Here is a 26,047-nt window from a genome sequence, read left to right as displayed (position 1 = left end):
CTTTGGGAATGGTACTGCTTGGGTATCCATTCTATGGTAAGGAATCTGCAACTAGAAGTCTCTATCAGATGAACAAGTTACTTACATATTCTAGTTGCACATTCCTTACTGACCCACCTATACTCCCCTCTCTGTGAACTGATTTCTAGGGACAGGAACTTTTCTTTCAGGGCCCTAGTTCTGGCGCACCAGTCAGTGTTCTTCATGGCTCTGTGCTTCTAGCGTGGAAAGTTGTGTAAAGAAACTGACGTCAGCGCACTGGGGTGGAGCGCCTATATGCGAACCGCAATGTCGTATCCAGAGACCACAATGCCAACGATGGATGCAGAGTCGACCGACGCCATCTAACTGAGCGCAAGGATACTGCTCGAAGAAAATCTCCAGATCCAGACGGACACCCGGGGAAAATTCTAAGGTAAGGTAAGGAATCTGCAACTAGAATTTGTCTCTACAAGGTAATTCATTACCGAAGGTAAGTAGCTTCTTAATTAATGCACAGTGTTTGACTCTACACAAATACATATTCATTTCTATGCCGTTTACTTGCAGTGTTTCATATTACCATATAACATTCTTTTACAGCCAGACCTGTAAGCATTGCCAATGCTTGTCAACAAATAAGTGGTTTGAATGAAACAGTCACATTAAAGTACTAAAGCATATACCTTAGTTCCAAACATTTATAATCTAGTTATTGTAAACAAGCGGACCATGCAACAAAAAATGAAAAGCAAAAAAAAAAGAAATCAGTTCTTGGACAAAACATTACAAATGCATTTATTTAATTGTTATAAAAATAGTTAGGAGTTATTAGTAATAAACATTTACAAACCATATATAAATACATATTCAAATATACACTATACATTTGAAACATTGTTATTTCTGCTACATATACATAGAATTTTCCATGCAGAAAACCGGTTTCCATCTATTGTACAATTTTGTAAACCTTTTGGGGAGGAGCAACCAACTCTGGGGTAAAATATTCAGACTAAAGGTAATACCAACTTCTGAAAGAATGTAATTTGACAGAGATTTTGGATCAACATGCTCACACCTTTCAGTTCTTGAGTTTTAAGACTGAACAAACTATATTGTACACAGAAAAACTCAACTTATAATGCTACAAAGATGCATTTCTATACATGGTCTTGTATAATATAAAGCATGGTCTCATCTTTTGAAGTCAACGCTATAAAAGTATTTTTTCTCATTGGTAATGTTTCACTTTATGAAATGTGATGCTTTTGTAATAACCTATGCATGAGTGATTCTTACATAGTTATTATGCTTCTCTCATTTTGTGACGGATTATAGCTTTTTTTGGGTAGATTGTTTTAGTTTAACTGCCAGGCAGTGCCTGACTGAGACAGCAGAGGAATGTTACACTGTATCCACTTCCCAGGAGAACGGTGGTCACCTCAACCTCTAGTGCGGCACATAACTAACTACAAATTAGGTCATGTGGTCCTTTAAGGCAAGGCTTCACATTTTGAAAAGATTAATGACTAGACCCGTTGAAAAAAGGGAGTTAAATTAAACGGCAAGTGAATTGGGAATCCATCAGGTTAAAAAATTATTCAAAATCCTTTCCTTGTGGAAGTGTCTTTACTCCTGTAGCGCTCTAAGCCAGACAATGCCTTCCCAGATAGACCATGTCTTCAAACAGGTGTGTCCCGCAGCATAAATTATTCTTTCTTGGTTTAGCAGATATGACTAAGTTAGAGAATCTGATGATGGTAAAGTGAATTCATTGAATCAGATTTCGTATTGACTACCAACACAAAGATGAAGGTGGAAACTGAACCCTGGAGAGGGAAAGGAATGGGAGGTAAAGAGATGGAGTGCTTATGTCTGCCATGCAGTCCTAACAAAGTTCCCAGTTTAGTTATAACGAACATTTGTTGTTTTGCAGATTAATTTAGAAGAGGAACAACATTTATTGCCAAATGGGGTATATACCATAGCTGATCAACGGCCAAATGCATACATCCCGGATGATGCCACCGGACTGCCTCTGCCACGCCCTTATGGAGGATTAGCCCCCTTCAAACCGAGCGAACCAGGCTCAAACATAAGACACATAAGGAAACCAAACGTAAAGCCAATTAAAATTAAAGCAAGTTGTCTGATTCCCCCCCCAAATCGAACATGTGCTTTGTTACCAACTGAAACGTTTATCAGTGTACATATTCCGAAACCTGCAATTAGTATTTAAAGTTATTTTATTTCCCATTAAACTGTATGCTACTATCAAAAGCGTAACTGCATATACATGCTCTATAACTGATTTTGGGAATGATGTAAAACGCGTATCAACTTTGTAAAAGACAAACTGTCTCTTGAAATGTAGATTGACTATGATAGTTTAATAAAAGGTACTTTTTAGCATTTCCGTGAACTAAGTTAGGAGAACAAAGTATTAATATTTTCTATTTTATGCCTCTTGAAAATGTACATTTTTTTAAGATATCGTGGCGCTGCTTGAATCCCTACATGAAGTAAAATGAGCATGGTCGTTAAGCATTAAAATGCATAGAGGAGGATTCCAAAATATTGTAGTGTGAACCCAGTCCAAAAGGGGAAAAAACCAAAGTTGCTTACTAGGTAACCAATTGCTTCCTTTCCAACAGAAACCCCTGAAGTAAAGTTATTTTAAAAGGCAAATGAGCGGGTTAATCCTTTGCCTGTATCAATCACTAATTACAGTAAGAAATTCTATAATATACTTTTACTGTTTTTGTTCCCTTTTCACCCGGTATGTAATTTAAACACCACCATTCATGCGTTTACTGAGACATAAAATGTCTAAACTCCCTACCAATAGAAATAGAAAAACTATCTCCTGAAAGCCATTCCATTTATTACAGTAGTTTTTTAATTAAACTAGTTGTGTGCATTAGAACTGCCTAAATCGCAATTACACAATTTTATTTTTGTGGAGTTACCAGGAACTGCTCGTGTCCTTGTTAACTAACACTTGAGGCCTCTCTGACACACCCACACACTAGTTCCACAATTTCGAAGTATCATTAAACTTACTACACAATGCTTATGCTCATCAGTAAAGTGGGAAAAAATACAGTAGCAAGAAGCTCTGACAAGTAGGGGACAGAGATGAAAACATTTGATTTACCATATTCTGCTAATGTGAGTACTTAAAACTACCAATTATTCAATGTTGAGAGAAAAAAAACTGATTCCCAATTTAAAATACAGATATACCGCTTTTCCAAGAACACAGTGCTCTTTAAAGTGAGCACCTAAAACAAGGAAGTATGTTTGTGAGATACTAGATTTCTGCTGAATGATGACACATTCTTCCTGCTGTGGTCACAATTCCAGGGATCACACATGTAAACAATCAGCACCATGATATGCAACGCTTTACAGTAACAATACGTTCTTCATAAACAGGACTATTTTTCTGTCAAAGTAGAAGTAGGAAACAATGGCCCTTGTACAATTTTGCTTTAACTACACACTTTTTGAATAATGTCTCTTGATTCCAACTGAACCAATCTGAACGGATACCCTATTTTAAATAGTAAAGGAGAGGTTTCATAGATTCAATGTCATTCTGGTTTGTTTTAGTCCCATTTCCTCCACAAACTTTGAATCCACAGTGTCTTCTTCAAACGGGTTTACAGCTAGAAAAAATTAAAATAGATTAACAGAATTATTCTATTACGATGCTAAATTTTCTGAGTTCAAGCAGTACTAATATACACTATCTGTATGCATACAAATATAAATATCGATTACCTCCCTGTTTGTTATTAACTTACGATTATTCTCCAGCATAGTTAATGGGGATGTGCTAAGTTTTTTTCTGTCCCTAAAGTTTTGCAGAATTCTGGATTTTCGCCCTTTGAAATGGTTGCAAAAAGGTACGTTATTTATTTTGCGTAGCAAGTTCATTTTCACCCTAACATAAGCCAAAAACTACCCACGAAAACATGATACACGCAGCTAGTTCATTTGTGCAATCTTCTGTTATATGCTGGAAAACGTTTACATGTCTTTGCAAAAAAGTGTATTTCCCTATGAAATGCAATTTTGCAAAGGGCATTTATGCAGAGCCATTTTTAATACAAAACAAATCTATATTTTGCAAACATTATCAATAAGGACACCATTTTTACAAAGATGACCTAAAGCAAAAGACTTTGCTAACGTTGCATCTTTTCTACGGATCTCAACAACTCTTGCTGAAGTGAGCTTTATATGTTGTTATATTCCACAAATTCACAGACTGGGATTTCATACACACTTCTGTCAGCGAAGACAAATTTACAACACTTCCCCTTTCCAGGTGCCAGTCTTGACCTGAATATTTTTTCAATGCAGTCACTGGCAATGGGTTGTGTTCTCTGGTATCCTAGATTGTGCCAAGTATGCCAGTGATTGCAGATCCATCAGCTTTTCTAAGCTCCACAGAGGCTTAAAACTTGGAGAATAGACCCTAAAAGTAACAACAAGCATTTGCAATGCAATAGGTCTCACATTTGCTTGAGTTACAGCTATTGGCACTGTAAATTCAGAACCTGACTTTTCTTGGCACAAACTCTTCAACCCTGCCCTCATAATTTCGTGCCATATAACTCCAGTGTCCCTGCATATAACTAAGCACTTTCGTTTACCTTCTTCCTTTAGCTTGAGCAAAAAATGAAGATGTTGCCATTTAGCATCCTAAATTAAATCTGCCATGTGAATTGCAATAGAATAACACCTTTACCACCCCACCATCAGAGTTGCTGGCTGGCTAACACAATTTCCCCCAAAAAGGCACAAGACAGCCAGAAACTAAATAAACTAGAGGGGTCACCCAAACATATCAAGAGTGTTCAGTCAGTGTAATAAGGATGTTAAGTTGTCCTGAATCATGGTCATAATTATAATAAGGAGAGATTATTGAAACATATACAACTATCTTACTATCATATAAACCTTTAAAAGAAATAAACATTTGGCATCAGACTAATGCTCAAAACAGCCCCTAAAGGGCACCATAACAAAAATATCACTTGTAAGAAACATGGTCATGTATCCATTTTGTTAGCCCCTAGAGGGAATAACCCCATGAAAAAAACAGGAGAAAGTAAGGCAGTGTAACCATATACATAGCCCCTACAAGGGCATTTTTAGGACTAGCAGGCCTACTGCAATATTACTACAAACAAGACCATTAAAACAAAACTTCTCCCAACTGTAAAACGTTTTAGCCATGACAAAGCTTAAAAAACACTGAATGGTTGGAGGAGTTATTTTGAAGTCCCCACTAGACTAGTGTGGGGACCCAGAGATGATGTAGATAGAAAGAGTGTTTTGAAGGTGGTCCCATTGTCCTAGGACCACCACAGGCTGAGTTATGAGCAAAACTGTTTTGTAAAAGTAATACAAAAAGAACAAGTGATGGACGGAATGCTCCCCCAGTACAGAGATCTGGGCCTAAATCCATCATTGTTTTGCTGCCCATGCCATTCCAGTTTGGACCCAGCCATATGCAAATTAGTCCTGACCTTGTTCCCAATGGGAACAGTCCAGCCCGAACTGCTAGGCCAGGTCTTCCCTGAACTGAAAACAAACATCCTGGGACCGGTTCCGGGGTCCAGCGCATTTTTGAAAACTAGACACCTAGGGGAATCCATGATGGGGTGACTTGTGGGGCTCTGACCAGGTTCTGTTACCCAGAAACCTTTGTAAACCTCAAAATATGGCCAAAAAAACAATTTTTGCTCTCATTTCAGTGACAGAAAGTTCTGGAATCAGAGAGGAGCCACAAATTTCCTTCCACCCAGCGTTCCCCCAAGTCTCCCAATAAAAATAGTACCTCACTTTTGTGGGTGGGCCTACTGCCCGCAAAAGGAAATTCCCCAAAACACTATCTGGACACATCTAAATTATCAAATATAAAACTACCTGTTTTTGCAGGGGGGCACCTGCGTTTTTGGTCCTGGGCTCAGCAGCATTCTAGGGAAACCTACCAAACCCAGACATTTCTGAAAACTAGACACCCGAGGGGGTCCAGTGAGGTATGACTTGCGTGGATCCTCCAATCTTTTCTTACCCAGAATCCTCAGCAAACCTCAAATTTAGCTAAAGAATCTAAATTTTCCCACATTTCTGTGTGGGATCACCACACATTTCATACCACCCAATGTTCCCCTCAGTCTCCCGGTAAAAATGATACCTCATTTGTGTAGGTGGGCCAAGTGCTTGTGAAAGGGAAGAGTCAAAAACATGTCGATATTGAGGGGGAGCAAAGGGGGTCCATAAGGGCAGTTTGCAAAAAAACATTTTTAGGCTGAAAAGTGCAGCAGAATTTTTATTGGTATAGATGAGACTATGCTGGGTGGTAGGAATTTTGTGGATTCCTGCAGATTCCGGAAGGTTCCATCACAAAAACGTGGGAATAATGTGTGATTTCCAGCAAAGTTGGAGGTTTGCAGGCGATTGTGGGTACAAAAATGATGCGGGGTGCATGTGAAACACACCACCCTGGAATCACCCAGATGTTTAGTTTTCAGATGTGGCTAGGTCTTGTGGATTTTTCTACATGGCAGCGTCCCAAAGTGCAGCCCTCACCATTCCAAGTGGGACAATTTTGAGAGTAAGCCAAGCTCTCATGGCCCAATTGTAAAACTAAAACCCAAAATAATCAAATGTCTTCTTGCTTGCTGTGGGCTAAGATGTTTTAGAGTGCGGGGGAGAGCTGAAAGACTGTTACCCCCTTCAGTTGAAGTGGGGCGTAACCAGGCCCATACTGGTTGGTAGCCACCACCCCAATATTTTTTGTTTGTTTTTTAAATTCCCTGGCATCTAGTAGACTTTCTGCCCCCGGGGTGTGGATCAGGGGTAATTGCCCCATCTGCCCACTGGTGGGCAGAACAACATTGGCCCCATTTATTTGGGATGGGGGTATGGCCAGACCCCGACCCTCTTATTTTTGAAAAAAAAAACTTCCCTGGCCTCTGGTGGGCTTTCTGCCCCCCCCACCTTGGGGGCAGATGGGCCTTCTAAAAATAGGCCCATCTGCCCCCAATGGGGGGCATATATGGCCAACAGTAATGTGCCCCCATGGGGAGCGACCCTTACCCAAGGGGCTGCCCCCCTAAAGAAAACAAACGCATACACACACACAAATCCCTGGTGCCTAAGTGGTTTCTGCCCCCATGGGGGCAGATTGGCCTAACAAAAATCGGAAATGGTCTAAATACAATTTGCCCCCCAGGGGAGCGACCCTTGACTAAGGGGTCGCTCCCCACCTCTAAAAAACCCAAAAAACCACAAAAAAAATACTTTTTTTTTTTCCCTGGCGCCTAGAGGTTTCTGCCACACCTGGGGGCAGATCGGCCTAATAACAATAGGCCGACCTCCCCCTGGGGGGCAGAAAAGGCCTAAAATAAATTTGCCCCCCCTCCCCTGGGAGCGACACTTCCCTAAGGGGTCGCTCCCCACCTCTAAAAAACAAAAAAAAATAAAAAATCCCAAATAAATGTATCCCTGGCACCTAGAGGCTTCTGCTTCCCCTGGGGGCAGATCGGCCTAATAATAATAGGCCGATCTGCCCTCGGGGGCAGAAATGGCCTCAAATATATTTGCCACCCCCCACCGCTCCGGGGAGCGACCCTTGCTTACGTGGTTGCTCCCCTTGCGTGACATTGGCGCAAAAAAAAGATCCCCGGTGCCTAGTGGTTTCTCGCCCGAGCAGAAATGGTCTAAATGCAATTTGCCCCTCCAGGGGAGTGACCCTTGCCTAATGGGTCGCTCCCCATCTGTAAAACAACAACAACAAAAAAATCCACGCTGCCTAGTGGCTTCTGCCCCCATGGGGGCAGATCGGCCTAATTTAAATAGGCTTATCTGCCCCCCAGGGGGGCAGAAATGCCTAAAATAAATTTCCACCCCCCAGGGGAATGACCCTTGCCTAAGGGGTCGCTCCTCTTGTGTGAAATTCACGAGAAAAAAAAAATCCCTGGTGTCTAGTGGTTTCTGTCCCCCTTGGGGGCAGATTGGCCTCATAAAAATAGGCCAATCTGCCCCCAAAGGGGGCAGAAATGGCCTAAATATAATTCCCCAACTCTAAAAAACAAAAACAAAAACTACACAAAAAAAATGATCCCTGGTGCCTAGAGGTTTCTGCCCCCGCCCTGGGGGCAGATCGGCCTAATAAAAGGCCGATCTGCCCCGGGGCAGAAAAGGCCTTAAAAATATGCCCCCCTGTGGAGCGACCCTTTCCCAAGGGGTCGCTCCCCTTATGCCAATTTCCTGTAAAAAATAAATCCCTGGTGTCTAGTGGGCATTTTAGCAGCCGGATTGCTTTGCAATCCAGCTGTTAAAATGCTCAGAGAGACTTCAAAGGGAAGGAAATTCCTTTCCTTCCCTTTGAAGCCTCTCAGGCCTTCTCCACGTGATCGGAAGAGAAATGCTGAGCATTTCTCTTCCGATCGCGCTGAAAGCGGAGCTTCCAGCACGATGGGAGGAGGCCTCTGGGATAGTCAGTGCGCGATAGGGTGGGTGGGGTGGGGGGTCTGTCAGGGGTGGAAGGGGAAGGGCTTCCCCTTCCATCCCTGCGTTGGGGGGGCGGGGTGGAACCCCACAGAGGGAGTGCTAGCTCTCCCTCTGGGCTCTGTGCCCAGGACGTAATGGTTACGTCCTGGGCACACGAGCACTGTGCCGCAGGACGTGACCATTACGTCCTGAGCACAGAAGGTGTTAAACCCAGATCTGTGACTATGGGTGAGTGTTTGAAAAGTTTCAACACTCCGTCCATCATTTTATTTTGTGATGTTGCTTTGTAAAGGTAATGCCCTGCAAAGCATTATGAGGCATGTTTCCGTGCCATGAATATTTTTAGTATGTTGATATGACTGCAGTGCTTATAACAGCCCCTAAAGGACACCACAATGAAAATAGCATTTGTAAGAAACATGGTCATTTAACTATATTGTTAGGCTCTAGAGGGCATAACCACACAAAAAGAAAATGGCAGAAAATAACACACTGTAACCATATAAAACACATGCTATTTCCAGCTGTAAAACAAAGGTACCAGCCATGAGAGCTTAAAAAGACACTGAATGGTGGGAAGTGTTATTTTGGGGTCCCCACTAACCTAGTGTGGGGACCCAGAGGTGACCTAGACAGAAAAGGTGCGTCGTGCTGAACGTTTTTGGTGGTTGTCCCATTGTCCTTGAACCAGCAAAGGCTGAGTTATGAACAGAAATGTTTTGGAAAAGCAATGTACTGTAAAGAATTATGGGTGAGTTTTCAGACTGCAGTGAATATTGTAGTATCTGCCTCTCCCTCTGTGTCAGGAGAGCCGCTTTCGCTTTGAGGATTTCTGTTTTACGTAAAGCATTTATCAATTTCAAGTGTTTTAAGGGGAGAGCCACAAGAAATAACTCCGATTAGGTAACTGGTAACGGAACAATGTGACCAGCACTCTAGTACTGCCGATTGAGTTCATGCTGTTGTGCCTGTTTGCTCTGTGAGCACTATAGCTGCCATGCAGCATGAAGGGGAGAGACAAAAGAAAAAACGCTGGATTATATGGGCAATCGTGAAATAACCCATGTAACGGGCAGTCTGCAAGGCGTGAAAAAAGCACCTCAGGGCGGGACAAACAAAGCATTTACCAATTACATCAAATGATTTTTGAAAGGCAAGCCCCGGAATGAATGAAAGTGATGGACATGAGATGGGCGTGGTTAAAAGCCCACAATACATACAACAGGTCAAAGCGCTTGCATGCGCAACCTAAAAATAATGAAATATAGCACATTCTCCAGCAGTGAAGCAAAATGGCAATAAGGAATTTACAGGAGCTGTTTCATCAATCAGATGGAATGTTATTGCTGGTAAGGTACTTGTGGTCCTAATGGCTGCTTTCCCCTGCAAATTCCTTATATTATCCAACCCCCACACTCTTTAGAAGGAGGAGCGCTGAGGATTCAACTATTGTGAACTACAGAAATAAGAACTGGTAGACCACTACCAAATTGAGACTGGACTTGCCAGCTGCAACTCAGTAATGCTTTGAAAAGTAATACAAAGATGACCAGATAGCTGCTATGCAAACTGTTTGAATTAGAATCCACTGCAGGAAAGCTCAAGTAGCTTTCTTACCTCTCATTTAATGGGCATTACACATAACACACTTTGGGTGGAGATCTCCCTCACAGCAACGTTTCCAAGTCAACACAAGCCACCAGGAAATGCTATATTTTGTAGACTGCCTCATTCAACTGCCTTTCTTCAAGTTTTATAAATGGGTTGTGTTGGAAAATGGGTTATTGGTAAGGGCAGGTAAGTACCTACACTTAGCAATAGGCCACTAACCTCCACTTAGGTCCAGTTAGGTCTCAGTAAATTAAACCCAGCTCAACCCTTGGTAGCTTGGCAACGAGCGACAAGGCTTAACTTAGGAGACAGAGTGTGAAGCATTCAAATATCACAAAACAGTAATTAAATAATACACAGATAACAGTTTAAAAATCCCAAACCCATTTATAAAAATAGATTATATGTTTATCTTTAAAATGACACAAACACGAATAAACTTGCATAAGGGGAACCGGAGATATGAATTTTTAAAGAATTATTGTTTTTTAGCACCTACAACCAAAAAGCGCCAATCGGGTCATCTTTTTGCACTTCGACCGGGGCAAAGTCAAAGTTTAAGGCCGACCACAATGGAGCCCTGCTCGGCTACAGCTCGCGGGAGGCCTCGGTCAAAAGTTTACCTTCGGACTTAGGCCCGTATTTATACTTTTTGACACACAACTGAGCCAACGCAGTTGTGCGTCAAAAATGTTACCGCCGGCTAACGCCATTCCAACGCGCCATGCGGGCGCCTTATTAATGGAATTACGTTAGCCGGCGCTGCGGACTGGTGTGCGTAAAAAAAAATGACTCACACCAGGCAGCGCCGGCGTATGGGAAAATGGGGGTTGTGCGTCAAAAAATGGTGCAAGTCAGGTCTGAGGCAAAATTCAGGCCTCAAACCGGATTTGCGCCATTTTTTTTACGCCCAACCTCCATTGACAGGACTCCTGTCTTAGCAAAGACAGTAGTCATGCCCCCTTGCCCAATGGCCATGCCCAGGGGACATGTGTCCCCTGGGCATGGTCATTGGGCATAGTAGCATGTAGGGGGGCCCAAATCAGGCACCCCTATGCCACAAAAAAAAAAAATCTGAAAAAAATACTTACCCAAACTTACCTTTACTTCCCTGGGATGGGTCCCTCCATCTTTGGTTGTCCTCCTGGGGTGGGCAAGGGTGGCAGGGGGTGTCCCTGGGGGCAGGGGAGGGCACCTCTGGGCTCCTTCCGAGCCTACAAGTCCCTTAACGCCTGCCCTGACCCAGGAGTTAAAAAACAGCGCACATCAGGCTGTGCGCTGTTTTTTAAGGCCCACCCCCTCCTGTGCGTCAAAATGACGCCAGAGTATAAATAAGGGGCACAGGCCTTAAAGTCATTTTTTGGAAGGGAACGCCTACCTTGCATATAATTAACGCAAGGCTGGTTCCCCCTTCCAAAAAATGACACACATGGTGGAATTTTGACGCCCTCGGCGTCGGACGCCAAAGTATAAATATGGGGCAGGGTTTGCGCCGATTGTGCGTCAAAAATTTTGACGCACATTCGGCGCAAACAGAGTATAAATATGCCCCTTAGTCTCTTTTCTGAAGATTTTCTTCAGCGGGACGAGCCTGCCAGTCCAATCTGACCTCCTGGAACTCTTCTCCGGATACGCGTAGCGGAAATCCTCTGTGGAGATTTTTACCTTCGGACTTAGTCGTTTTTTCGAGGTGAAAATACTTCGACCAGGGTAAACCTGGATCTTGATCCGACATCATTGGAGCCCTCCATGGATACGCTGGCGGGGAGGTCCCAGTCAACTTTTAACCTTCGTACTTAGTCTCTTTTTTGGAGATTTTCTTCACCGGGATGAACCAGAAAATCAGGCCGGGTCGTGGTTGAGGCAAGCCGGCTAGAGTTGCCACGGCGGGTCGGTCCCTCTATGGAGCTTTTTTTTTTAAAGTACTCCAAACTTCTGGGGCTTCTCCCAGATGTTCTTTTAAGGTTCTTTTGGGGTCCACTGCTCACCCCAAGGGTCCAGAATCTCTGAGATGATCCTTGGGGGTGCGGACTACAACTCCCAGAATGCACCTGGCGCAAACTCCTTTTTGGCCACTGGGCTGTGGTCAGCTGGTTGATTTCTTCAGGGGTTGGTGCAGGGGACTCTGGTTAGCAATTTCTCACCTGTAGCAAACAGGGAGTCCCTCCTTGAACCAGTTGAAGTCAGGCAAAGTCCTTCTTGTGGTGAAGCCCAAGTGTGCAGCTGGTGCAGTCCTTCTGAGTGCAGGTTCCAGGTGCAGGCCAGGGGTCCAGCAGGGCAGTCCTTCTTCTGTAGTTCTTCCTGGTAGGGATGTGGTAGGGAACTGAGGTGTGGGTGCAGGTCTGCCAGTTTTATCCTTGCTCCTGGGTGAAAAGCAGGGGAGTCCTGGTTCTCCAATCAGGTACAGGGTCCTTCCCCCTGTGATGACCACTTCCTGGGAAGTGTGGCAAAAATCAATCCCAGGAGGCAACATTCTTCAAAAATCCATCATGGCTGAATCTGATTTTTGGAAGTTACATCTGGCTGAGCCCACCCACTGGTGTGGCAAAAAATCATAAACACACCCCTCTCCTAATCTAATCAAGGGAGCACCTAGTTGTCTGGGGTTTCAGGATGGGGGGTGTTGCTGGGGAGCTCCAAATGTCCTTCTCTGCCTTTGAAGACCAGTTTGGCAGCCCTCCCCCTTCCTGCCTCACCATCTGCCGAGGGGAAATTCCCTCCCACAGGCACATCTCTTTGTGTGAAGCCAGGCCACTACACACCTCATCAAGGCAGCCTGGCCAGGCTGCCAGAGGCTGGCCAATCAGAGCACAGCAGTAAAAACAAAGCAGGGCTGAAATTGGCAACTTTTCAGGTAAAGTTTAAAACTCTTTATCTGAACAAGTTATATTAAATCCAACAACTGGAAGTTGTGGGATTTATTATAGCGATTAATTTGATACCAAACTCTTTGTATCGGTCACTTAAGGGGACTTTTAAAATGAAAATAAAGTCTCCCCATTCTAGCCTATGAAGGCCATTCACTACAATGAGGGAAAAACGAATTTGGCTGTTTTTACCTCACCAGGGCTTATAAAACTACTTTAATAAGGTCCCTGCTTATAGTTACATGGCACCCAGCCCTAGGGGCACATAGGGCACACTTTAGGGGTGACTTATATGTAAAACATAAGGTAGTTTAGGACTTTGGGACTACTTTTAATTCCAAAGTCGAATTTGCATATAACTTTAATTTAAAAGCAGCCAACAAGGCAGGCCTGCCTTTAAAATGACAATGGGCACCTCAGCAGTGCACTACCTATGCTGTGGCACCTAAACCTACATGCCCTACCATATGCTAGGGACTTATAGGTAGGTTGACTTAGCCAATTATAATTAGCCTAATTTGCATATGTATTTTACACAGAGCATAGGCCCTGGGACTGGTTAGCAGTACCCAGGGCACCATCAGGGTCAGGAAAACACCAGCAAAAAGTGGAAAATGGGGGCAAAAAGTTAGGGGGCCTCTGCAATCAGTCCTGTTTTCTCACAGGTTATCCATGCTAAAATCTTGAATTCTGTGAATGTGAAGACAGTTCTTTTGGGATCTAAACCGTTCAAACTCTCCTCGTCTATGTGCAGCCTCACCTGCAAAGGATGAGGATGCTGGATAAAGAATGCTATCAACATCACCCGAGCCATGTGAAACTAAGTAGAAAACTTCAGGAGGGAAGGTTTCACTCAAAGCACAACCATGCATTCTGAAAAAAGCTGAGGCAGAAAGGCCTGCGTTTTGCTCTTTTGTCTGACAAAGGTTTTGGCATTTATCTTGAAACCCATTTAAATACTCTAGAAACAATATCAGTGTAACTATAGATCCTTTATCTGATGAACATTTAAATGCACCTTTAGCAGTAAGGTATCCTTTTGCTGTGCTAGAGTTATGCTTTTCACAGGTAGGGAGACCGAACTGAGGCAGAAAGGCCTGCGTTTTGCTCTTTTGTCTGACAAAGGTTTTGGCATTTATCTTGAAACCCATTTAAATACTCTAGAAACAATATCAGTGTAACTATAGATCCTTTATCTGATGAACATTTAAATGCACCTTTAGCAGTAAGGTATCCTTTTGCTGTGCTAGAGTTATGCTTTTCACAGGTAGGGAGACCGAACTGAGGCAGAAAGGCCTGCGTTTTGCTCTTTTGTCTGACAAAGGTTTTGGCATTTATCTTGAAACCCATTTAAATACTCTAGAAACAATATCAGTGTAACTATAGATCCTTTATCTGATGAACATTTAAATGTACCTTTAGCAGTAAGGTATCCTTTTGCTGTGCTAGAGTTATGCTTTTCACAGGTAGGGAGACCGAACTGCAGAAGGTTATTATTTTGGCCCAAGGAATTACTGCACCATCACGAGAGAAGCTAATTTGCCCATGAGGGAGGCACAAATTATGATCGTTGTAAGACATTCAGTTATTAATTGAGAAGGATACGAGCCCTTCAAAAGTAATAGGTCCGCAAATGTCTTTTTACTGTGAACGAAGAACCCTATTGTAGCACTTGGTGCTCTCAGGATAGTGAAACAAAGCAGTCCAAGGTAGGGGTGTAACAAAGGACCCCGCAGACCCTGTAGTGAGGGGGGTCTGAGCTCCAGGGGGGCCCCTCAGCAGTGTAACCTGGCCTGAGAGCTCTGGAGTGAGTTCGGAAGGGGAACCCTTTATGTGCTTTGCAGGGAGGCCCCCTCAAGTTTTGTTACCCCACTGGTCCACGGCCTTCTCAGGGGAGGTGGTGAGGGCTGGTATCTCTAGCTCTCTTGTGTGCAACAGGCGCTCTCAGGAAGTCAGTGGTTTTACTTTAAAAAAAGAAAAGTACTTTTACCACACACACACACACACACACCTAAATACTATGCATTAAATAACAAATGTATACAATCTGGTAGATGGAAATACATGTGGTGACACCCTCATTTCAAGTCACCCTCCAACCAAGTGGGTCCTGAACCCTTTAACCACAATAACGCCACCCCACCACCTATACTAGTTTCAACATCACAATATGAGGGGTATTATTATAGATAAGGCAAGCCGACTGCCTTTTGTCAGGGTGTCACTATCAGTAAATACAGCCATCACAACACCAAAGAAATAACTGGAGCTCTGACTACATTAACTCCCTCCCCGCCACTGACGTAGTGGTTAAGTCTGTGGCTGAGGCGCCACGGACATAACCATTATGTCCTGGGACCGGCCCTCGGGGCACCATGGATTTTTTTTTTTTAAATATATATTGATAAGGGGAGTGACCCCTTAGGCAAGGGTCGCTCCTAGGGGGGTAATTTATTTTTATTAGGCCTCTTCTGCTCCCCCTGGCCACCAGGGGTGGGGGCAGGAGCCACTAGACACCAGGGACTTTGTTTATTTATATTGATAAAGGGATTGACCCTCTTAGGCAAGGGTCGCTCCCCGGGGGGGCAATTATTTATTAGGCCTTTTCTGCCCCCCTCCCGCCCCCCAGGGCCAGATAGAGCCTAAATTAATTAGGCCTAGGCCTAGGCCGATCTGCCCCCCCACCCCCCCCCACTTAGGCACCTGGGATTGGTGTGTGTGTGTATGTTTTGTTTGGGGGGCAGCTCTTTGGTCAAGGGTTGTTCCCCATGGAGGCGCATTACTGTTGGTATTTGATAATTTTGATGTGTCCACATAGTGTTTTGGGGCATTTTCCTTTAACGGGCACTAGACCCACCCATACAAGTGAGGTAGCATTTTTATCGGGAGACTTGGGGGAACTCTGGGTGGAAGGCAATTTGTGGCTCCTCTCAGATTCCAGAAATGTCTGACACTGGAATTTGAGGGAAAAGTGTTTTGTTTTTTTGGGCCAAATTGACGTTTACAAAGGATTCTGGGTAACAGAACCTGGTGAGAGTCACCCCATCTTGGATTCCCCTAGGTGTCTAGTTTTAAAAAATGCACAGGTTTGGTAGGTTTCCCTAGTTGCCAGCTGAGCTAGAGGCCAAAATCTACAGCTAGACACTTTGCAAAAAACACGTCAGATTTCAATGTTAAAATGTGATGTGTCCATGTTGTGTTTCCTGTCGCAAGCATTAGGCCTACCCATGCAAGTGAGGTACCATTTTTATCGGGAGACTTGGGGCGGGGGGACACAGAATAGCAAAACAAGTGTTATTGCCCCTTGTCTTTCTCTAAATTTTTTCCTTCCAAATGTAAGACAGTGTGTAAAAAAGATGTCTATTTGAGAAATGCCCTGTAATTCAGATGCTAGTGTGGGCACCGCAGAATTCAGAGATGTGCAAATAACCCCTGCTTCTCAACACCTTACCTTGTGCCCATTTTGGAAATACAAAGGTTTTCTTGATAACTATATTTCACTCTTGATGAGTTGCTGTATAGAATGAAAACCCATTGCAAGATGCAGCTCATTTATTGGCACAGGGTACCTAGGGTTCTCGATGAACCTACAAGCCCTATATATCCCCGCACTCAGAAGAGTCCAGGGGACGTAACATATTGCTTTAACAAACTGACATTGCAGGAAAAAGTTAGAGAGTAAAACGTTGAGAAAAATGGCTGTTTTTTTCACCTCCATTTCAATTTTTTATTTTTATTTCAGCTGTTACTTTCTGTAGGAAAACCTTGCTGGAGCTACACAAATTACCCCTTGCTGAATTCAAAATCTTGTCTACTTTTCAGAAATGTTTAGCTTTCTGGGATCCAGCATTGGTTTCACACCCATTTCTGTCACTAACTGGAAGGAGTCTGAAAGCACAAAAATAATAAAAATGGGGTATGTCACAGTAAAATGCCCAAATTGTGTTGACAAATTGGGTTTTCTGATTCAAGTTTACCTGTTCCTGGAAGCTGGTGATTTTAGCACCACAAACCCTTTGTTGATGCCATTTTCAGGGGAACAAAAAAAAAACAAGCCTTCTTCTGCAGCACTTTTTCCCCATTAAAAAAAAAAGAAAAGAAAAAAACAGCAACATTTATGCTGTTATTTTGGCTAATTTCTTGGTCTCCTTCAGGAGAACCAACAAACTATGGGTACCTCTAGAATCCTTGGAATGTTGGGAAAAAAGGATGTAAATTTGGCGTGGGTAGCTTATGTGGACAAAAAGATATGAGGCCCTAAGCGCGAACGGCTCCAAATAGCCAAAAAAAGGCCTGGCACCTGAGGAGGAAAAGGCCCGTCAGCGAAGGGGTTAATATAATTCATAATAATATAGCACTTGGTTTAGTCTAGAATCATAATTGTCAAAAATGCATTTGTGTTTTGAAACAGGTGCTTCAGAGTCTTTTCTTTACTTTTATTATGCCAAAAGCGCAGCCTTAGGACCAGCCATTAGAGGTTCCCGCCCCGTCCCCTCCAGAAATCCATGTACAAAATCACAGGTTCAGAAAGCGCTTGGAAACTGGGACAGTCGCCCCTGGTCATGTACCCTATAACCCGGGAGACACAGGGTGACATTTCTGAGGGGCTGCTGCCCTTCAGCAGGCCCCCGAACACACGTTAGTAATTCTAGGTGTGACCCTGCCCTCCTTGGGGAACCAAAGAGAAATTATGCTAATTTGAAAGCACTTGAAGGGGATGATGGGGCGCTCCATGTCCTCCGGCATGAATATTTTTCCCCCCAATACGGCTGCATGCCAGGTACATTTTTCTTTGTTTTCGAAGCATATAGCCTCATGCCACAGCCTTTTCTCTGTGAATTCCGGGAGCCTCTGCTCACTGGGTGCGCACTTTTGTTTCGGTCAACACGGAGTCCAACTTTATGCGTTGCCGTCTCCCTACAACGTAACATCAGCTTTAACCATAGCTGACATAGCTGCCTGCTTCCCACCAAACCTTCAAAAGGTGTGCCCCTCTTGTGTTGGCTCCAAGCGTCCAGCCCTCCAACTTCGTTTATGTGGGCCATAGCTGTCTCAGCAAAGGTGCAGCTTGACTTGCTAATTAACTGATGCAAATTACCTCCCCATCACTTCCTTCCCCATGAACTGCGCCATGCAATGTTAATTGCAATATTGGGAGAAGAGGCGCTTGACCGTCCTGCTAGGAAGCTGTCTAATTAATTTGGCCCGGTGAGGACAAAGGGTTGGAATTTGATTATGAACTGAGCCAGAGAAATATGACAATTCTTGAAGTGTCATATGGAGTGTAGATCTGAAGTTAGGGACTGAAATTATAGACTTGGAGTGCATGTTCACTCCTAGTTTGGTACGTCGCTGGACCCTGTAGACCTAAAGTGACATAAAACTGAATTTTAGTGCAGATTTCCCTTATAATGTGTAAGACAGTGTAAGCACCGCAGACCTTCAGTTAGCACTACAGACCTACACCACAAATGGCCACTCCAATTACATGGCCTACCCAGGTAAGTACCAATTCCTCTTTTGCAGCACGTTACCTGTGCACAGATACCGTGTTGTGCAGGACTTTAGCCTCCCACATGCAGCCTGCACATGTTTATGGGTAACTAGTACAAAGCCTCTTACCCCAGCTGCGCAGCTTAAAAGGAAGATACTGGCGGATTGCACTTTTAGTCTAATTATCATGAATTTACTATATAAATGTAGCTGTAGGCAAAGGTTTCAAGATAAAACAGCAGAGCAGTATTAGCAACGCTAAATAAGTTTCCAAGCTCTACAGGCCGCTCAGACTGCCAACATCAGTTGGATATTCACCCCAAGACTCAGGATTTTGATTTGTGCAAATGACTACCGCTCCTGCACCTGAAGATCCATGTGTGAATGTCGCATTTCTTGCAGCCTGTGGCCCACAAGGATTTGACTTTTACTTTACTTGTGAGGACCTGCCATCCACACAAGGGACTGAGTGAATAGCCCTGGGGCGCTGTACACTTGGCCTGCTTACTGCTGGGTGCTTGCTATAACAACGTGTTGTATCCAAACTTAAGTAAAACGGGCAAATCAGATGGAAAACGGCCCAAACTCACGTTTGAAGAGAATAGAAAGAGCACCAGGTCATAAGAGCGCGACCAGAATTAGGGCCCAGTAGCAAGGGAGTCCTCTGCAACAGAAACAGCTGCATCAACCATGGCGCCCGGTGATGCTGATGTAAAAGCACTTAGGGACAGCTATTGACACTAAAATACACAAGCTTATAAGACACCTAGAAAGGCAGCAAGTGCATATTGAAATGCCTGAATGCCAAATTTCAGACATCAAAAACACTGCCGATCAAAAGATAAAATCCCTAAAAAATTTGAAGCTAGACTTTGAAACAATAAAGGCTATAAATGAAGACCTAGGAGCTCGATCCCACAGGAGCAATCTGAGGATTATAGAGATTTCAGAGTCAGTGAATATGAGATGTGTGGATGATTATGAAGAATCCATGCTCATCGGCATCTTCTGCCATGACAGTCTTTCCTCCGTGTTTACGGTTGAGCGGGTCCAAGCCATGCTGGCCCCAAAACTTGTGCCAGGTGCTCCACCATGCCCAATAGCTGTCAGGCTCTTATATTATAAAGATAGACACTATCCTGAATATGGCAAGAGACAAAACACTACTCCAACATGAGAATGCTACTATCACCTTTTTTCCCCAGACTTCACACATGCAGTCCAGAAGGCTACAAGGGAATTTCTCCTGACTAAAAGGAAACTGTGCAACCTTGATGCTCAATAGGTCATGCTTTATCTGGCTAGATTCTGACATCTACAACAGCAAACCACAAATGTGTTCATCACTAGAGGAAGCACCCAACTACTTCATTAAAAAAATGATGTTCATTGGAGGCCCAAGTGGAAATAGTGTCATTGTCTCCTCCTGAAGCAACCTCGATGATATAGGATAATGCCATAAACACTTGTGCAATATTGCTTTCTGACTGCCACTGCGTTGGGGCGGAATAAATTGTAATGTTCTATGGGTTGTTGCAACTAGTTTATATTATTTTTCTGTGACTCAACAATGTCTCGGCAGGAACAGACCATGGGTAACTGGGTACCCAATCCTGTTGATCCTAAACTCCGGGTGCCCCCTGCGAGACATGTAGCTTGCCCTGATTCACCATGATACACTGAGTTATAAGGTATACAAAAGAAAAATGTTACTTACCCAGTAAGCATCTGTTTGTGGCAATAGTGCGGGGACGCCATTTTACGTGTGTACTGGGCACAGGTCACTCACTACCTGTGTCCAGCTACACAATGGTAACTCTGAACCTGAGCAAGTTTGATATCAAACATGTCGGAATCATAACTCAATACTGTTGCCAGTATTGGTTGTAGGATGCCATGCACCCTAGGGGATCCTTAGAGAACCCCCAGCTTTCTCTAAGGGTAGGGGAACCTCTGCAAAGTTGTTGTGGGCCCCCTGGAGATGTTCCACTAGGTGGATATTGTGGCAAATGGCCCATTGCTAAACTGTCTGGGATAAGGAAGACAGCTGTAGAGTGTGTCACCCGGCTGTTTCTGTGCATAATACATGGTTGTTATGTTGTTTGTGTGGATCAGGACAACTCTGTTTATCAAGTGAGGAAAAGTTTTAAGTAACTGATGGTCATACTGTGATATCTGGGATCCCAGAGACCCTGGACTGTGAGATCCTGGAGGGGAGCACCCCAACTTGTCTGTGATGCATTCGTTGTCAAAATTATCTGTGGAACAGGGTTGAGGAAAGGCCACCCCTTTATTAGGTTGTTTGTTCCACCACTGCAGAGAGCAATGGGTGTGTCTGTCTACCAACACTAGAACTTCCAGGTGACCCTTTGATTGAGACCATTGACGTGCTAAACGTTTCTACAATGGACACATGGATTTGAGACAATGGCAATGCAGGAGAGGCCATAATGCCTACAAGTCTCATGACACATCTGATTCATACTGGAGGAGTAGCGAGAAAACAAGAAAGTTGTGTTTGAAAATTTTGTGTACTTGCTGCATTGGGTTAAGCTAAACCCCACTGCGTGTTCAGAATAGCCCTTAGATAGGGTTAGATCTGAAGAGGCTGTAGATGAGATTTTTGGAAGTTGATAGTGAAGACTAGTTAAGGAAGTAAGTCTATGGTGACCTGAATGCGATGCAAAGTTTGAGAGAGCTGGCTTTGATAAGCCAGTTGTCTAGATATGGGAAAACATGAATGTTTTGTCTGCATAAGTGAGCTGCTACCAATGCTAGACATTTTGTGAACATGCGTAGTGCAGTTGTTACTCCGAACTGGAGTACTTTAATTGGTAGTGTTTGCCTGCAATTACAAATCTGAGTTATTTGCGATACACAGGATGTATAGGCATGTGAAAGCAGGCATCCTTCAGGTCTAATGCTGAGAGGAAATCGCCTTGCTAGAGGAGTTGGATCACATCCTTAAGTGTTACCATGTCAAAATGCTCTGACAGGATGTAATAATTTTAAAGCCTGAGATCTAGAATAGGCCATAACGACCATTCCTTTTTGGGAATCTGAAAGTACAGTGAGTATACTCCTGTCCCTTGATGGTGTGGAGGAAGTGGTTCTATGGCTCCTTTGTTTAAGAAAGCCCGAACTTCCTGTTTGGGCAGAACCAAATTCAGAACAAAGTGGAATGGCGCTCCCAAAGATATAGCAGTCCACAAATCTTCAGTTTTGTTTAAAAATATTCTTCTTTTATTTGATTCCCATATAATACATAAAATCCAGCAACCGAACATCAAGCCAACGCGTTTCATTAACAAATAATTGAACTTTATCAAAGCTGTGAATGATATGCAAAAAACATGTATAAGAAGTACATTTCACAAACAATAGAGCATGTACAAACATTTACAATAAAACAACACAAACAATTTACACACCAGTATCCCATTTTAGACCATAACAAACAAGTGTAACATTTTAGACCATAACAAACAAGCTTAACAATCAAAATACACAAACCCATTACAAACATCAAAACTGATTATTGCTCCCGTGTGGGAGCATGTATGCAAGGAAACCCTACCTGTTTGAACAGAGTGATGTGTTCTGGTGAAAGTTTGAGAGTGCAAGGGGGGATGATAGGAGTGTGGAAAAGAGTTCCAGGCAGTAACCATGTTGGATAATATCCAACACCCACTGATCTGATGTTATGCTTTGTCAGGCGAGGAAGAACTGTTGTAGACATCCCCCAAAAAGTGTTGATTAGTCAGGGGAAGGAGAAGGGAGTCACTGCTTTGTGGCAGTGGAGGAGTCACATGGGGAGGGTGTTTTGCCTCTTTTATTGTTATTTCACTTGTAGGAACTTCTACAGAAGCCTCTACTGGAGAATGTGTGCACCTTGCCTTTGTGGTAAGAGGATGACGTGTCTGTGGCCTTGCAAGTGGGTTTATATAAAGGCCAGCGAAAAGAACCACGTGTAGCAGGGGTCTGCAAGGCACCCATAGACTTAGCCACCTCATTGTCTTTTTCATCTTTTCCAGCACCTGACCGATCTGTGGGGATCAAAACGATGCTCCTTAAAATTGGTACATTAAGAATAGTTTTTTGTTCCTCACACTTAATTGCTGAAATGCGTAGTCATGCATGCTGTTGTAAAAGGATGCTGGTCTGAATTCCCCCGGTGGCCGTGTAAGCAGAGTCCAGAGAACAGCAGATGGAAATATTTGAAATTAGCTGGCCCTCACTGACTATTTCTTGACCCCCTCTTCCTATGCTCCTTTGGGAGGTATTGGAGGAGCTCCTCCATCTTGTCCCAGTGGGCACAGTCATATCCTGCAAGCAGGCTTTGTGTGTTGGCGGCTTGGGCTGCAACCCTGCTTCCTAGAAACATTGATGAACTTACTCTCCTTGTCAGGAGGGGGAGCATTGCTAGCAGCTTGGGAGTTAACACTTTTCCTAACATTAGAAACCACCAGGGAGTTGGGGGGGAATCTGACCTCTAATAAAAATGGGGTCTGAGGGTGATGCTTTATATTTTTCCTCTACACGCAGTGTGATGCATGCATGCCCTGGCAGGATCTTTAAAGATGGCCTCTGCCTGCCTCATCCTTCCCTTTAGCATACAGAGGTACTGCGTGGCTCTGTGTGAGAGAAAGAGAGTTTCAAAAAGGAAATAATCTGTAAAAAGTTCTTTATCCAATGGCACCTAATGGTAGGTAGCCACCCTCACAATGAGTTCCTGAAAATAGGTAGTGTAGTCTGGAGGGGGGATGGGGGAAGGGAGATGGTCTGGCCAGGTAGACATCTAGATCTGTGTCTGTGTAGGGATCTACATCATACCGCGACCAAGAGTCTGTGTCTTGTGACAAAAGGAGAGTCATCCCCTGTTCCTTGATCACCATGAAAAGGGTGGGGATGGGGGGGGAACCCAGAGCAGGGATGTCAATGGGGTGGTCACTTTGTGAAGGTGATGGTATAGATGGTGGAAGAGACGAGGGCACAGAAGGGTGTACAGCAGCAGAGTCTTTGTCCAGCCTCTTTGTCTGGCAGGAGACGCAGTAATACCAATAGCCTCCCCAAATGCAAGCTGTCTTTTGGAACTAGTCGAAATAACAGCTTTGACCAAGGCACGGCCAGTTTGCAGCTGAATATGAAGCTGTGTCTGCTTGGTGTCAAGTTGCTGCTTCATTTTGTGGAGGATGGGCTCTATAAAAGTACTTGGCTCCAAAGTTGGGGACACTGTTTTTTCAGCACCGAAGCAGCTTTCTGTTTTGATGCTGAAATGTTTTTTGCTGAGAATAGTGCTGGTTTTAACAGTGCTAGTGTGGTTGGTGCCAAGTGAAATCCCAAAGCTTTCAGTGCAGAAGAGGAAGATGGTCGGCTTGGCACTGAACATGAATGCTTAGGCTTTATTTTCAGTGCGGAGCTTGATGGCAGGGCGCCAGATTGAGATTGTTGGTGCTGACCATGGCATGACAGCAGTGGTGGCCCAGTAGCCTGTGCTTCGGTGGAAGGTGCTGTTTTTATGTACAGGACAGGGGAGCCAGTACTCACAGGATGTTGCACCAGAGGGAGCTCTTGCATTTCCAGGACCGTGTCCACATCCAACTCTGAGTCATCAACTGAAAAGGCCTCTTCCTCAGTTGCTGAAGCCTCTTGTAATTCTTGTCCTGGCTCACTCAACATTTTGGTGTTGGAAGATGTCTGGAATCCCTTCAATCTGGTGCCGCTGCTTCTCAGGACGTCAGGCCCTTTGATCTTCAAGTGTATTCTGCCATAACCAACTAGGAGGCTAACATTCCGAACCGCAAAAAGTCGCCATCAGGCCTCATTCACCCATCGCCTCCCCTGGTCATTCAGGCAGGTATATGTAGGGTGCTCAATGGGTGCGTTCCTCCCACAGTTTCTCATCTATCCCGGGTGATTGATCTGGGTCCCCCAAAAACATTGACATCCTGACTCCTGTCACTTAGTCCTTATCTCACTCCCATCTTCCACGTCTCCTCCGTCTCCACCACCTCCGACCATAGAGAGGCGATGGGACGCTGCCACACTCCTCACACATCCTCCCGCTTCAACCTTGGCATGGTTACCCCCTAACTTTTTGCCTTTGCTGATGCTAAGTTATGAGTTGAAAGTGTGCTGGAACCCTGCTAACCAGGCCCCAGCACCAGTGTTCTTTCCCTAGACTGTACCTTTGTCTCCACAATTGTAACAGCCCTGGCACTCAGGTAAGTCCCTTGTAACTAACTGGTACCCCTGGTACCAAGGGCTCTGATGCCAGGGAAGGTCTCGAAGGGCTGCAGCACGTCTTATGCCACCCTGGGGACCCCTCACTCAGCACATGCACACTGCCTCATAGCTTGTGTGTGCTGGTGGGGAGAAAATGACTAAGTCGACATGGCACTCCCCTCAGAGTGCTATGCCAACCTCACACTGCCTGTGGCATAGGTAAGTCACCCCTCTAGCAGGCCTTACAGCCCTACGGCAGGGTGCACTATACCACAGGTGAGGGCATATGTGCATGAGCAAGCAAAACCTTAGACATTGTAAGTGCAGGGTAGCCATACGAGTATATGGTCTGGGAGTTTGTCAAACACGAACTCCACAGTTCCATAATGCCTACACTGAAAACTGGGAAGTTTGGTATCAAACTTCTCAGCACAATAAATGCACACTGATACCAGTGTGCAATTTATTGTAACATACACCCAGAGGGCATCTTAGAGATGCCCCTTGAATACCAATCCGACTTCTAGTGTAGGCTGACAAGTTCCTGCTAGCCTGCCACACACCAGACATGTTGCTGGCCACATGGGGAGAGTGCCTTTGTCACTCTGTGGCCAGGAACAAAGCCTGTACTGGGTGGAGGTGCTTCTGACCTCCCCCTGCAGGAACTGTAACACCTAGCGGTGAGCCTCAAAGGCTCACCCCTTTTGTTACAGCGTCCCAGGGCATCCCAGCTAGTGGAGATGCCTGCCCCTCTGGCCACTGCCCCCACTTTTGGTAGCAAGGCTGTAGGAGATAATGAGAAAAACAAGGAGGAGTCACCCACCAGTCAGGACAGCCCTTAAGGTGTCCTGAGCTGAGCTGACCCCTGCCTTTAGAAATCCTAAATGGGACCAGTACACCGGCCCGAAAACAGTCCCTCAGTGTCACTACCCCCACTTACGTCCACGGTCTCATCCGGTGCGTCGTGAAAATCCGCAACGAGGTACCATGAGTTATTCCAACAAGCGGCAGCATGGGTGCATATTGGACTGTCACTCCAGTGCGCCTCAGGCTACGTTTCCAGCAGGTCAGGGCCACTGTCAGCAGAGCACCTGGGTCCTGAATGGAGACCCTTAACCAGAGAATTCTATTAACAGGTGGCCATTGCCCCTCCCAGTTGTCACACTCGGGTCCGGGAGGTTCTTCCCCACTAGGCACCTCGCTATCCACTGTAGTCGGGCTGCCAGATAGTATAGCTCAAAATCAGGCACCCCCATGCAGCCCTTCCTCGTGGGCCGATAAATCGTGGACAGCAAGGTCCGCTGCCTGCCGCCATCCCAAAGTAATTCAGGGCA

General features: G+C 44.6%; 1 protein-coding gene across 1 annotated transcript in view; it reads right to left on the bottom strand.

The window, feature by feature from the left end:
- Window positions 1–763: 763 nt before the first annotated feature.
- GSAP (gamma-secretase activating protein) overlaps window positions 764–26,047 on the bottom strand; it is a 646,974-nt gene continuing 621,690 nt past the window's right edge. The window contains exon 31 of the mRNA XM_069229679.1: window positions 764–3,653. Coding sequence (XP_069085780.1) covers window positions 3,565–3,653 — 89 coding nt within the window. The 3' untranslated portion in view covers window positions 764–3,564. The remainder of the gene's footprint in view (window positions 3,654–26,047) is intronic.

The sequence above is a fragment of the Pleurodeles waltl genome, chromosome 4_1 (genome assembly GCF_031143425.1).
Source record: "Pleurodeles waltl isolate 20211129_DDA chromosome 4_1, aPleWal1.hap1.20221129, whole genome shotgun sequence".
Lineage (NCBI taxonomy): Eukaryota > Metazoa > Chordata > Amphibia > Caudata > Salamandridae > Pleurodeles > Pleurodeles waltl.
The sequence above is the reverse complement of the archived record's forward strand: the minus strand, read 5'-3'. Positions and strand labels throughout refer to the sequence as shown.